We start from the raw sequence: 14,232 nt of genomic DNA on the forward strand, positions 1-14,232 counted from the left end.
ATTTACTAAATTTCTAGTTATTTCAGAGCATATAATAATCTTGCACATGTTCTGTTACAGCCATGTTCAATGAATTAATTGATGCCACATTAAAGGAATTAATTGCAATGTTCACTGTTAATTTTAATATAACAAATTCAATATAAGATTTTGGCACATGGGTCAATGTCGTCTGTTTTTAATGCCTTTCTTCTTTAGGAGCAAGTCAATAGACATTGTAATAGGTACATTATTTAAGAAATGTACAGAACGGCACAGCATACTCTTATACACTTGTAAGACATGAAACCATGTGCGTAAAAAAATATTAAATCTCATTTAATTTGCCAAGTGTGTTTTAGTGAACTGATGTGTGGCATTTAATGACACCCATGTGCAGGAGTCCTTAGTAAGACAAGGAATACTGGTCCCCAGAAATGCTATATCTGTCGTACTACTACTACTAAATCAATGGTACTTAAGCAGCAATTGCAAACAGTCCTTGCGTGACGATAATTTTTTTTTATTTTTTCGTCTTTTTTTAAGACTATTTGGGCAAAGTCAGAAAACTATGTTCATCTGATTATGAACCTATTGAGATAAATAACATCTACAGTTATAAAGAGAGAGTGAGCAGAAAAGCTTCTGTATCAAAAGTACCAATGCAGAGTGAAGTTGGTGCATACAAGCTGTTAGTACCAAGGATTACGAGTCTTAAAAGTTCAAAAGACTATATAAATGATCAAAAAGAAATTTATTGCAGAAGAAATGAAGCAACCCAGGGTTTAACAAGATCCTTAGGCAAGGTAGTCAATGAGCCTATAAATTCATGTGTCTCTTTTGGGTCAATTAATGTTGTATGGTCGATTTAATTTAAAAGAAAATTCTCCACTATTATTATATAGAACTATCTTCAATATCAGACAGGTAAGGCTCCAACATCTCCAAGTGATCAGTTGTTACGTCTGATACTAGCTCGATGGAAGCAGTACAATTCCATGCTGTTTTAGTGGCTGCTGCCCAGTACTGCAGATCAGCTCGTACTCTCTTCAATAGGAGCAGATCTGCAGCAACCAGCCACAGCCACTAAACACTGTGTGTATAGCTATGACATTAAGCTCGGACAAGCTGTTTTTATGTCTTATCCGAAGTATGTATCATCAATATAAAAGTACTGAACAACCTCTTTAAACGGACTCTGTCAGCACAGAATGACTGTTGAAGCCAAGTATAGGCGCTCAGTGCATCATAGTGGGGTCCATTATTTAAATACACCTTCCCACTTGCTTGTTTTCCCATCTGTCTCCACCCCTATCCTCTTTTTTGATTGACAGCTCTAGCTGCATAGAGCCAGAGAAGGGTGGAGATGGATAAAAACCAGGAAAGTGCATTTAAATCATTGGCCCAACTGCGAATCGTTGAGCACTTGTACTTTGTCAGCACAGAATGACTGTTGAAACCGAGTACCCTTTAAAAGAACAAAAAAGTGGTTTATGGAAAAGTCATTTGGTGGCTGAATAATGAATCATTGGATAAATATTCAAATATTTCTCTGGTGAATAATCTTTCCACCAACATTTTAGTTGACAATGGCCTTTGGAGTTGTTCAATGTGGCCATACATATTTAATTACACCAGGCAAGTAATGGGTATATCTGGACATCATAGATGTGGTGGTTACTCCCTTTGAGCCAGGAAAGCTATATTACACATTGGCCATTTATTTAGTTTGCTACTACATTTTCCCTGGGGTGGAGATCCAACCATTTCAAATAGGTATTTTAATGAAGACCACCCCTTTTCAAAAGGATGCAGCTAATTCCCTTGTGTTGGGCTTCACTTGCCCCCTTAATATCAACTATCACAGTGGGCTGCTGAAGATGCACAGATGAATGGCTGATCATGTAATGGATGGTATTGTTGTATTCACCAGAGTAGGAGCTTCTGCACTCAGATACAAAGCTGCTTTTATTGAGTAACATTTTTTTCCACTTTGATAAGGATGTGGGATTCAAACATGGCTGAAATCTACAATCCTTAAAATGTTCCCATTGAGGACTATGCATACACAGTGGGAAAACTGGTGACCCCTCTGGTGTAAAAATGTTTTTTTTTTTTTTTTTAAATCCCAAAAGAGAGCCAAATTCACAGATTAAGACAGTAAGCACCACAACCATCTTAATTCCTTACTTCTTGACCACTCGAAACAATAGCATACGACAACTGAAAATCAAAAATATATATGAATAAGAAACATAAATGTGAATAGTATTAAGTCTATTTTCAAGCATAGAGAGCATGGGATATGAGGAAATGTTTTCAGTATTTTTGTATAGCAGCCAACAAGTAAATTATACAATAATATTACACTACAAAAATTATATTCAAGTTTTCAAGTTCTTTTTGTAATTTTGTGTGTATTTTAAATATCCTCCTGTGTTCACTTCTACATTTTTACTAGTGCAAGTCATGTACTAACAGAAGAAAAGAAATTCACGTTAACAATTTTTGCTTAATTATCCCATTTTCTGCCAGATAATGACAGAACCAATTTTTTTTTTAATCAGTTATGTGACATTGGTAAGATTATATAGATTTTTTTATTTTGGATAATACATATATTTTTGTTTTTTTTAGTATTTTGTTTTTTTTAGAGCAAGAGATTTTTTTTTTCATTTGTTTCCAAAATAGCAGCAACTATGAAGCTTTCGCCCTCATTCACATTCTTTGCACATATTCCTGTTGTTAAAGTTTGAATTTACAGGGTAAAAAGCATCACAGATCCAGTGGAAACATAGTAAAATGTCACAATAAACTGTATAAATAAATGAATCCTTTCACTGCCACACCTGAAAGGCATTGTGGGTAAGTTAGGCAGCTGAATTAGTTAAAAAAAATCAATTAGGTCTGCAGAAAGATAATGATCTAGCCAATTTTTTTTTCACTGAACTACTTTTTTTTACAAATTTAACTTTAATGAAATAAGATAACTATTTGAATCTAGGACTCGGTCATTATCTTCCTAATCTCCTGGGGTTAGTTGGCTTCGCCTTGTTCTTTAATCCATGCCCTTGGAAATGGAGGTATTGAAATCACACTTATGAAAAATAGATATGAAAGAACAGCATTGAGAAATTACACAAAAGCGTACTTCTATTGAATGCACTCTCTGGATTTAGTATCAAAGTGGCTGTTTTCCTGTTTAAGAGAATATCAGTATACTAGGACTAGTTGTATGAATGCAGCACGGTTCATTTCTAAAAATATCTGTATGGTCCTGTACGTCAAAACCCATAAATATATGAAATCACCGTGTGGCCTATTTATAATAAAAAAAAAAAAAAAAAAAAAAAAAAAAAAAAGGTTCCTCGCATCATGTTCTCATACACTTTATGCAGTATTAGCCCTCTGTGTCTGTACTGCTACATACTGGTTCATGCAGCTTTACATGAACACCTGAGCCTTACACTATAGCTGGTCCGAATAACTAAAGCAATTGTTACCATCCACCTCTCGTGTCTCCCCTTTTCCTCATAGTCTGTAAGCTTGCGAGCAGGGCCCTCACTCCTCCTGGTATCTGTTTTGAACTGTATTTCTGTTATGCTGTAATGTCTATTGTCTGTACAAGTCCCCTCCATAATTTGTAAAGCGCTGCGGAATATGTTGGCGCTATATAAATAAAAATTATTATTATTATAAATCACACCCATGTAAAATCTGCAGATTTTGGCTGAACTGGATGACAACCTTATGTATATGGGGACCTAGCAACCTCTCCAATTACTGCAAATTATGCATATTGGATTTCAAGATGCCATATTTTTGGAGGACAAAAGCCATTTCCAAAGGGTATCTAAAGGAGATTTATTCCGCTCTCCTCTTTTATAGTTAAATGGCCTTTGTGTGCACAAAATGACTGTATAGACCAAGTACAGGCTCTTGGTGTGGCCAAACGGGTCAGTACACCTTCCCACTTACGGTACTTATTTTTTTATCTATTTCTGCCCCCTCCTCTTCCCTGATTAAAAGCTCTGGCCTTACCGGAGCTAGAGATGGATGGGAAACAAGAAGGTTGAAGTTGCACTGTTGGTGTATTCATTCATTTTGTGCTCTTTTTAATGTGGTAGCAATTAGGTGAACAAGCATATGAAAGGTTTAAGGAATCATATACATGTCGTAACGGATGTTACTGTAAGTGTTCAAGGCACTAATGTTCCTTTTTATCTAGAAGATTGTAATTTTCGTGAATTAGCCTGAATTTGACATTTTGATGCACTTACTTTTGGCATCACAAACAGCTGAAAAACACAGACGCCTTCCCAACTGCAGGGTGGAAAAACTGAGATCAGCTCATCCTTCAACTGCATGTTCCATAATTAAGGACGTTGTCTAACACTGATGACCTATCATTAGTATAGATCATTCATGCCTGATCAGTGGGTTTACGGCACCTGGAACCCCTGCCAATCAGCTGTTCCCAGTGTCGTCCAGAACTGCTCAATTACAGAGTTGCATAGCGCAGCTCCGTCAGAGTAATTGCCACGACCGGGTTCTGCACATCCACCCTCTATTGATTTGAATGGCCACTGCAGAATTGATGGAGCTGCGCTGTGCCGCTCCATAACTGAGCAATTCCAGCCAACATCGATAACAGCTAAAAAAAATTGGTCAGCAATATTAAAGTAGTGGACAACCTCTTTTTGCTCTCGCTGACCTTCTCACCTAAGTGGTGAACTTTATCTTTCCTTTTACTATACTGGAAACTTGTTCTAAGAGGTTTTACCAATTGGAGAAAGTCATCATTGTTTCATTCATTGAGTTAGGATTTCTATATTAGTCAATCTTGCTGTAGATTTTTTTTAAAGGCAATATAAACCACTGAAATGTATCTCATGTCAGCTTGTATTTTAGTTGAAGCTTTTTTTCCTGCTATTTTCCACTGGAAGCCATTGTGCCGCTCACTCGACATGCTGTGATATAGCCCTTGATTACATTATTGGTCATCTCCTTAATGGCTTTTCTACTGAGAACTTCCAGTGGATTATATTGCCTATGAGCACATCAAATAACTATGGTACTTGCTTTATTTAACGGTGTCATGTTATGTAGTCCTCAGCCTTAATTATATGTGGTCAAAACAGATTTTTAAACACAGTAACTACATTGTGCTAGCGGTTCTTGAATTATGTTACACCGAGTTCTGATGCAAAATCTTCAAGTAAATTCACGCTGAAGTCTCCAAGGCTTAAAAATAATACGCTGACCAGGTAACACGTAGAATGAATTAAGGATGCGCATCCAATGGTTTTAGAATGGAGACCATGTCTATTAAAAAGTAAAGCCGTGTCTCAATGAGGTCAGGATAGTTGGCAGTGGAGGGATTACAGAAAAATCATAACAGATAATAACCGTTACAAAAAAAAAAAAAGGGGGGGTACCAAATTTATCATTAGCCTTTACTGCTACAGTGGGGAGAAATGCTGCTGCATTCAAACTCATTTTGAGATTTTAAATAAAAACAAAACAAAAAAAAAAACCAAGATGCCAATGATTGCATTGAATCACTAATAAAATAAACCGGGTTTGCATTCAGTACAAGTACAGCCAATATCTCTTTCATAGTAACGGCATAAGACATGGAATAAAGAACCTGAATTTTGGACTGAGCCGTTCTCTTCAATTTACTTGCAAGATAACAAAGTGCAGGAGCAAAGACAGCATGACCATAGCAGAAATATAGAAACCCTTTTGCTGCCAGAATTCTCATTACTATGCACTCTGACTGCAAAGTAGGAAGGGGTGGCTAGCTTCACCTCTGCCATCTGCACTGTAAAAACATGCCTTCTTATGGCTAAGTAGCATTATCTAGTGTACTGAACCAGTGTTGGCCACCTTTACATAGAAAAGAGGAAAGAACTTTATCTGTATATGGGCAGGCGGATGTGGGCATGCTGATGATCAAGAAGCCTTGGCACAGACACTGTTTCATAACCCTTGCCAAGCATCTGCTCCTTAATACAGGGTGGGTGAATGTCATTGATGAGATACTCCAAAGACTGAAGGCTACTGCTAAGAATAGAGGTATTGCAAAGGGTCTTGCTGGGGATGCTGGTTAGTCCATCAGATGGATGTACTCCCAAATCCCTGTGACCAATGGCAAGTTCCTGCGGATTGTAACAGTCACTATTGGGTGTGACCAAGATACTGTTCCAAGGAGGGGCAAAGTATTGACCAACAGAGAAATTGCCATGCATGCCAACACAGTTCAATGGGGAGGAGCTGACTTTCTCAACGGCACTAGCAAGAGTATAAGGACGTGACACTCCTGGACAGACTTCAGGTGACTTGCTGATTGCTCCTCCTCCTCCACTGCCACTACTGTATATCCGAAGTTGCTGCTGCTGTTTCTGTTGCCAAATAAGGTAGTCCATGCCATCCTGGTAAGATCCAGCTTTGGCTACCAATGGGGCAGACCCCAATGCCAACTCTGTGCCAGACCTACAGTCTTGCAGGACAGTGCCTGTATAAGCCACAGTGCCACCGGTCATAGCAGTAAAACCACTGGTCATTCCCTGCTTAGCTGGACTGGAGTTAGTAACTACTACACCTTGACAAGCTTGGTGAGAAGCCTGAGCCTGGCACTGTTGGTTGATCTGGTAAATGATGCTTTGAATAGAAGGTAAGTTGGACTGCTGGAGTGTTAAATTTCGACCTGTTAAAGGAATGACTGAAGTTGCCACTGTTACATTGGGTGGCACTGGTGCATCCATCTGTTTATGATTTGTTAAATAACTCAATTGTCCATTGCAAGGTTGGCCTTGTGTTAAAGTGCTTGACATGGGGTAAGGAGCAACACCAACCTGTGCAGAAGAAATTTTAGTCCGTTTTCCCTCTACATTCTTTACCACGCTTTTACTAGATGATTTAACAATAGCAAGAAGGCCTTGGTAGCCACTTGTGTGTATTGGGTAAGGGCTATAACGCTGGCCTGTAGTGTCATAGCCATTTACAGTCCTATTTAGGTGCTTGTGCTGGGGAACCCTGATGTTGGTGGGGAAGATCTTGATAGTCAGTGGGCTGTTCGCTACTTTTTGTGCGTAGGCATCTAGTTCGGCTGGGCTTGGGTATCTTGCAGTCTGTACTGGTGTAGCAGTTTCACCTGAAACAGAAGAGAGAACTGTTATTTTTAATATATTGTCCAGTAAAAAGACAAATGGAAATACAGGCTTATCTAGACTACAATGATAAAAGGGGTTTGCTACCCCATTTTTGTTCCAAAAATTGACAGTGTGGTCTATATAAAAAAAAAGAAAAAAAAGGAGAACATATCCTCATTTACGGATTCCTTGTCACTCCTCCATACCACTGCTTGGGTACCCAGCTCATCTCCTGGCATCACTATAGAGGAGCACTATGAGTATATACATTTTTTTTACTCCTAAAACACACTGATTGCGTTTAAAGCAAGTCTGCCAACCTCCAAAATGCCAGTTAAACTGCATAAACATTTCTATAGGGCCTATAAAAATCATACCAGGCATAGAACCTTTAAATTAATATTTTATTCAATATGTAAATGAGGGCGCTAAGCTGCACCCTTGATGAGGCCTATGCATTGGTGCACCGGGCATTCTCCGATTTGCACATTAAAGCCAGCCCCATATCTTGATTGACAGTGCTATATTGGTCATAGTGAATGTTGTCTAAAATCAGTTACACACACTGGCATTATCCAAGTCTCAGTACAGGCATGCATGCAATGTGGCTGTGGGAGTGCTGACGCCTGGCCCCTGCCTGTTTGCGGCAGCCACTTGATGCCCCCGTAAGTGTAGCGATCTAGTGGCTTCAGTAAGCAGGACAGGCGTTGAAGTGAGCACGTCACAACGCCCTCTCCTCCTTATGGAAGCTGCTTGATCTGTGGGCAAAGACAGGAGGGAACCAGGTATCAGAAAGTGCTACAGTGTGTGCATGCTCACTGATATTTGGAGCACGCTGCTGCTCTCCTCCAGAGTCAGTGTGCAATCACATACATGCAAACTAAATTTTAGACAGTGTTTGCTCTTACCAACTGAGCACTGTCAATCAAGGTAAAGGTATTGTCACACTCAGCAACTTTGCAAAGAGGACTACAACAATCCGTGACGTTGCAGCGTCCTGGATAGCGATCTCGTTGTGTTTGACACGCAGCAGCGATCTGGATCCCGCTGTGCCATCGCTGGTCGGAGCTAGAAGTCCAGAAATTTATTTTGTCGCCAGGTCGGCATATATCGTCATGTTTGACATCAAAAGCAACGACGCCAGCAATGAGCATAGGGCCCCTAGATGTGTGGGATCGGTACACTCCGGCTGTTTGACATGGAGCTAACAACCAGCGAAAACGAGAAGTGAGTCGCCGTTACGTCCCTGGATTGCTCCTGCATCGTTCTGGAGTTGTTGTGTTTGACGTCTCTACAGCGACGCTCCAGCGATCTAGTTTAGGTCGGCTCGTTGTCTATATCGCTGCAGCATCGCTGAGTGTGACGTTACCTTAAGGGACTAGCTTTAATATGCAAATAGGAAGGATTAAGGGTGGATAAAGGCATAGACCATGCCAAGGGTGCATGGAAGGGACATCAATTGCACATTAAATAAAGTTAGATTTTTCAGCAAATATTAAGTTAAAATGTAGATGCCTAGTGTGATTTTTATAGGTGCTATGTCCCTTATATAAAGGTTTATGCCGTTTAATTGGCATTTTGGGGGGTGACAGACTCCCTTTAAATTTAAAATAAAACATGGATAATCCATTTAACAATTTCATCTTGGCTATCATAATGATAAATTGCCTATAGAATTCAACCATAATATATTTTGTTTGATAGATCCGGAATACAATGAGAAAGAAGTGGAGAAAGTTGGAAAAGTGAAGATGGATGGATGAGATATTGAAGGAGGATAAGTGCAGCAAAGTCCTACAGACAGCAATTACTGATGGATACATTAGGATAACAAAGTTATGTGGGGGAAATGTAAAAGTGGATACAAAATGAAGCAAGAAAATTTACATTAGGAGGTATTGATGGTTTATTGGAAAATAGGTGATAACAGAAAGGAGAAAAAAAAGCAAAAATAAAACAGGTAAACGAGTAAAGACAGACTGGAGGAGCACAGAAACAATTAGATCGAATAAAGCCATAATAGGTATAAGCGTTGCCTTAAGGCCTCATTACAGTCATTAGAAAACTTCTATCATTCAAACAGATTAAACATTCCCCAACTATTTAAGAAAAGCGTAAAAAATGCCAAATGTAGAATGTTCCACGATGCATTGTTAATGATTATAGCTGTAAATTGTGTCTAATGTCTTGTGTCTTCAAAAAGAGAGCATTTTTGATTACTAAAAAAAAAGTCCATATTTTGTGAGATGGCAGTTAATAATTTAATGACAGGGGAGGAAAGAGCTGTCAGCTCAGAACACGTTTGTCTCTATTCTTCTGTTAAAAGAGACAAAAAGAGCCTTAGAACTGTGGCATTTGGTTCCACCCAAAGTACTTGGGGAGACAAAAATGACTGAACCGCTGTCGTTAAAAATCCCCTATAATTAATGAAAAATCTGTAATTTAAAATTTAACCTATTTAAGTCAGCCAGTAAGAAAATGTAGCGATGCAGAGAGGGTTAACTTGGCTCTAGTTGCTAAATATTTTCATTGTTAAAATTAATTTGCGGTGCGGTGCAATATAAATTAAAAAAAAAAAAAAAAAAAAAGTGTCACAGCCTGTCCTCAAAAAGATTACTCCGATGCCTCATGCACACTACCATATTATAAAACTCCAGTCTATTTGTAGATTGTGAGCCCTCGCGGGCAGGGTCCTCTCTCCTCCTGTACCAGTCGTGACTTGTATTGATTACGATTATTGTACTTGTCTTTTATTATGTATACCCCTCCTCACATGTAAGGCACCATGGAATAAATGGCGCTATAATAATAAATAATAATAATACAAGCTCCCTTAGATGTTACTGGACCTGTTGTGCCTCTGTATACAGCTAATTTAAAAAAAATAAATATATTTTTCTTGGAGGTCTACATAAATAAAGAGAATATCTTTCATAGTATTATTAGGGAGGCATTCCCCAATTGCCAGAAGCAATGCTTAGAATATTTTTGTAATATGTTACCGCATTTTCATAAAGGTATCTGTTTCTCAGGACATTCGATGATTTTGGGTTAATGCTGCACAATACTTGGTTGCCATGTATTACAAGGCTTTATATCAGCTACTGTAATGGGCTTCACATTCTAAATTATTCTTGTATACAGGATAGACTGTATTATACATTGGAAACAGATTCGCCTTAATTGGTACATATTTCAAGCGCAGATACAAGATGGGGAAAAAAAAAAAAGGCCTGCCGCAATAATGAAAACAAATAAGAAGAATAGGATGAGGTTTAAATAAGAACGGATCTCGACCAAACTTCCAAAAATGAATACAGCACTTGGCTAATGTTGTCATCAGTTTTAGGAAGTCTTCTTTTGTCTTCTCTCTGCTTACGATGCAAAGATGAGTGCTTATTGTTTCCCTATAATACAAGCGAGGATAAAAAGCAGCAATAACAATCTCAATCAATCTAATGATCCTTTTGAGATTCAGAAGTGGCTCTGGCTTGCTGAATAAAAGCTTCTCTGTTTTTTTTCCCTTGCAATTTTGTGTGTGTATATCTATATATACTCTATCTATATCTATCTATCATTGTCTAATGGTCACTTCCGTCTGTCTGTCCTTCTGTCATGGTTATTCATTCGCTGATTGGTCTCGGCAGCTCCCTGTCATGGCTGCCGCAAACAATCAGCGACGGGCACAGTCCGATTAGTCCCTCCCCTACTCCCCGCAGTCACTGCCCGGCGCCCGCTCCATAATCCCCTCCACTCACCGCTCACACAGGGTTAATGGCAGCGGTAACTGCCTGCGGTGTAACGCACTCCGTTACCGCTGCTATTAACCCGGTGTGTCCCCAACTATTTACTATTGATGCTGCCTATGCAGCATCAATAGTAAAAATATGTCATGTTAAAAATAATAAGAAAAACAAAAAACCTGCTATACTCACCCTCCGCCACCTTTCCTGCTCCTCGCCACGCTCCCGGGACCGCTCCATTGCAAGCGGCAGCCTCCGGTTCCAGGGCTGGTGTGCGACAAGAACCTGCCGTGATGTCACGGTTATGTGACCGCAACGTCATCATAGGTCCTGCTCACACCAGCCTTGGGACCGGAAGCTGCCGCTTGCAATGGAGCGGTCCCGGGAGCATGGCGAGGAGCGGGAAAGGCGGCAGATGGTGAGTATAGCAGGACTTCAACGGGCCTTCGGAAGGTGAGTAAATGTTTATTTTTTTTTTTTTTTTAAGTCTCTATACTACGTGGCTCTGTACTGGGCAACATACTACGTGACTGGGCAATATACTACGAGGACATGCATATTCTAGAATACCCGATGCGTTAGAATCGGGCCACCATCTAGTCTACTATATAATTGTCTAAGGGGTACTTCCGTCTGTCTTTCTGTAATGGTTATTCGTTCGCTGATTGGTCTCGGCAGCTGCCTGTCATGGCTGCCGCGACCAATCAGCGACGCGCACAGTCCGGAAGAAAATGGCTGCTCCTTACTCCCCACACTCACTGCCCGGCACCCGCATACACCCCTCCAGTCTGCCCTCACACAGGGTTAATGGCAGCGGTAACGGACCGCGTTATGCCGCGGTGTAATGCAGTCAGTTACCGCTGCTATTAACCCTATGCAGCGCCAATAGTAAAAACATTGAATGTTAAAAATAATAAAAAAAATAAAAAATGATTATATACTCACCTATGCCGCCTTTCCTGCTCCTCGCGATGCAACCGGCACGTTCTGGTCGCACGGATGGTCTGGCAGAAGGACCTGCCATGACATCATGGTCATGTGACCGCAAAGTCATCACAAGTTCTGTGCGCCTGCGCAGAAAGGACCTGCCGTGACGTCACAGTCATGTGACCGCGACGTCATCACAAGTCCTGTGCGCCTGCGCAGAAAGGACCTGCCGTGATGTCACGGTCATGTGACCGCGACGTCATGACAGGTCCTGCACGACAAGGACCTGCCGTTACGGCACGGTCATGTGACCGCGACACGGTCACGTGACCGCGATGTCAGCAAACCCTGGGACCGAAAGATGCCGCCTGCACCCCACACATGCGACAGTGCTACAACGTGCCTGCGGAAGGTGAGTATATGAATATTTTTTATTTTTTTAACCTGTGTTATACGTGGCTGGGCAATATACTACATGGGCTGTGCAATATGCTACATGGCTCTGTGCTGTATACTACGTCACTGGGCAATATACTACGTGGCTGAGCAATCTACTACGTGGCTGGGCAATATACTACGTGGACATACATATTCTAGAATACCCGATGCGTTAGAAATCGGATAGATTATATATATATATATATAATTTTTTTTTTTAGAAAAAGATCTTTTGGTGTGTTACTTAAACCTCTATTATAATCAAGTTCATCATCGCAACAGAGTAAGAAAAAATAAACTTTTTGTGTTTGTCTGCATTCTCACTATTTTGTCAAGTGTTCCCTAGCTCCAGTCCTCAAGAGTCACAAACAGGTCATGTTTTTGAGATTTCCTTAGTATTGCCCAGCTGATAACTGGAATACCTACACAGAAAATAATTCCATCACCTGTGCAATACTAAGGAAACCCTTAAAACATGATTTGTTGGTGGCTATTGAGGACTGGATTCGGTGAACACTGATTTTATCCTTAAAGGGGCTGTCCAGGACATTAAATTTGATAGCCTATCCTTAGGATAGTTTATTAACATCTGTTTGGTGGGCGATATCCGGCACCCCCATCAATTAGATGTTATCAGTACCGACGGCAACCAGATGTGCACAGATGCGAAGAATTACACAGCTCCATCAACTGCATAACAGCCGCGGCTGGTTACTGCAGATCTGCCCTTATAGATTTGAAAAGATGGCAGATGAGCCTTGGCCAATATACAGTTGACAGAACTGTGCTGTGCAGCTCCACAACTGAGCACATCTGTCCAACGCTGACACAGAGAAGATAATTGACGGATGTGTCGGGTGTCAGATATACATAAAAAATCTGTTATTTTATAATCCAATCCTGGCTTTGGCAATAGAAGAGCATACGTGAATCAAAGAGTTTACTATTATTTTTGTATCAATTTTCATTTTAGAAGAGACATACTTGAAAAATAAGGGAATTCTTTGACCTCTGATCATAGGCATGGTGGATAAGGGCAAAACATAAAAAGCAAATCTGGATTCAGCAATGCAACATGCTTGAGTATAGATATACATCCTAAAATCTGATTACAAATGATGCAATTTATTACATAAAAGTATTTTTTGTGGACATTTATATGGAATATATATTCATGAATATCATGTGCATTTGATTTTTCTGTGAATTATTGGCTACCAAACTGCAATTTAAAAGTGGATGTCTCGATGTGACCACGAATACTAGGTACTGTGAATTCTGTTTTAACATGGGTCATTAGCACTGATGTATTTCCTTGTTTTAATATTAAATCATTCATGAATGTGTGTGCGCCTTTAATAAAGAGGCATCAATATCAGTTACATATTCCTGGTTTGCTGACTTGTGATAGGACACCTAAAAACAAATGCTATAGTATCTTTCATTTTAACTCTGTTATTTATGAATATGTTCCACTTGATCTAGGTTTCCTTTTAACATTTTATGAATATTTTTTCCCCAAAGTTTTGTCCACCAACGTTTTAGTTGAGCGTTTTCCTATAGTTTTTGTGATATCTTTTTTGCTGTTTTTTGAGATCTTTGTCATTTCTTTAAGCAAAAATTTCCTGCATCTTTTGAGCTTTCAAATGTACTTGTATTGTAAAGTACAGAGCTTATTCCAAGTAGAAAACACCAGAAGGCCACATTCAGTATTTGGTCATTATTTTACACTAGATGGTGGCCCGATTCTAACACATCGGGTATTCAAGAATATGTATTTATGTATGTATATAGCAGCCACATAGTATATAGGAGCCATGTAGTATATAGCAGGCAAATACTACCTGGCCTGTGCTATATACTATGTGGCTGGTATATACATATTGTAGAATACCCAATGCGTTAATACAGGCCACGCAATATATAACAGTGGGCACGCAGTATATAACACAGCCCATGCAGTATATAGCAGCCACACAGTATATTAC

The 14,232-nt window shown here is 39.7% G+C and overlaps 1 protein-coding gene across 1 annotated transcript in view; it reads right to left on the reverse strand.

Annotated features, from left to right (window-relative positions):
* Positions 1-716: 716 nt before the first annotated feature.
* Positions 717-14,232, reverse strand: part of FAM222A (family with sequence similarity 222 member A) — a 134,396-nt gene continuing 120,880 nt past the window's right edge. The window contains exon 3 of the mRNA XM_069759377.1: positions 717-7,138. Coding sequence (XP_069615478.1) covers positions 5,898-7,138 — 1,241 coding nt within the window. The 3' untranslated portion in view covers positions 717-5,897. The remainder of the gene's footprint in view (positions 7,139-14,232) is intronic.

The sequence above is a fragment of the Ranitomeya imitator genome, chromosome 1, assembly GCF_032444005.1.
Source record: "Ranitomeya imitator isolate aRanImi1 chromosome 1, aRanImi1.pri, whole genome shotgun sequence".
Taxonomy (NCBI): domain Eukaryota; kingdom Metazoa; phylum Chordata; class Amphibia; order Anura; family Dendrobatidae; genus Ranitomeya; species Ranitomeya imitator.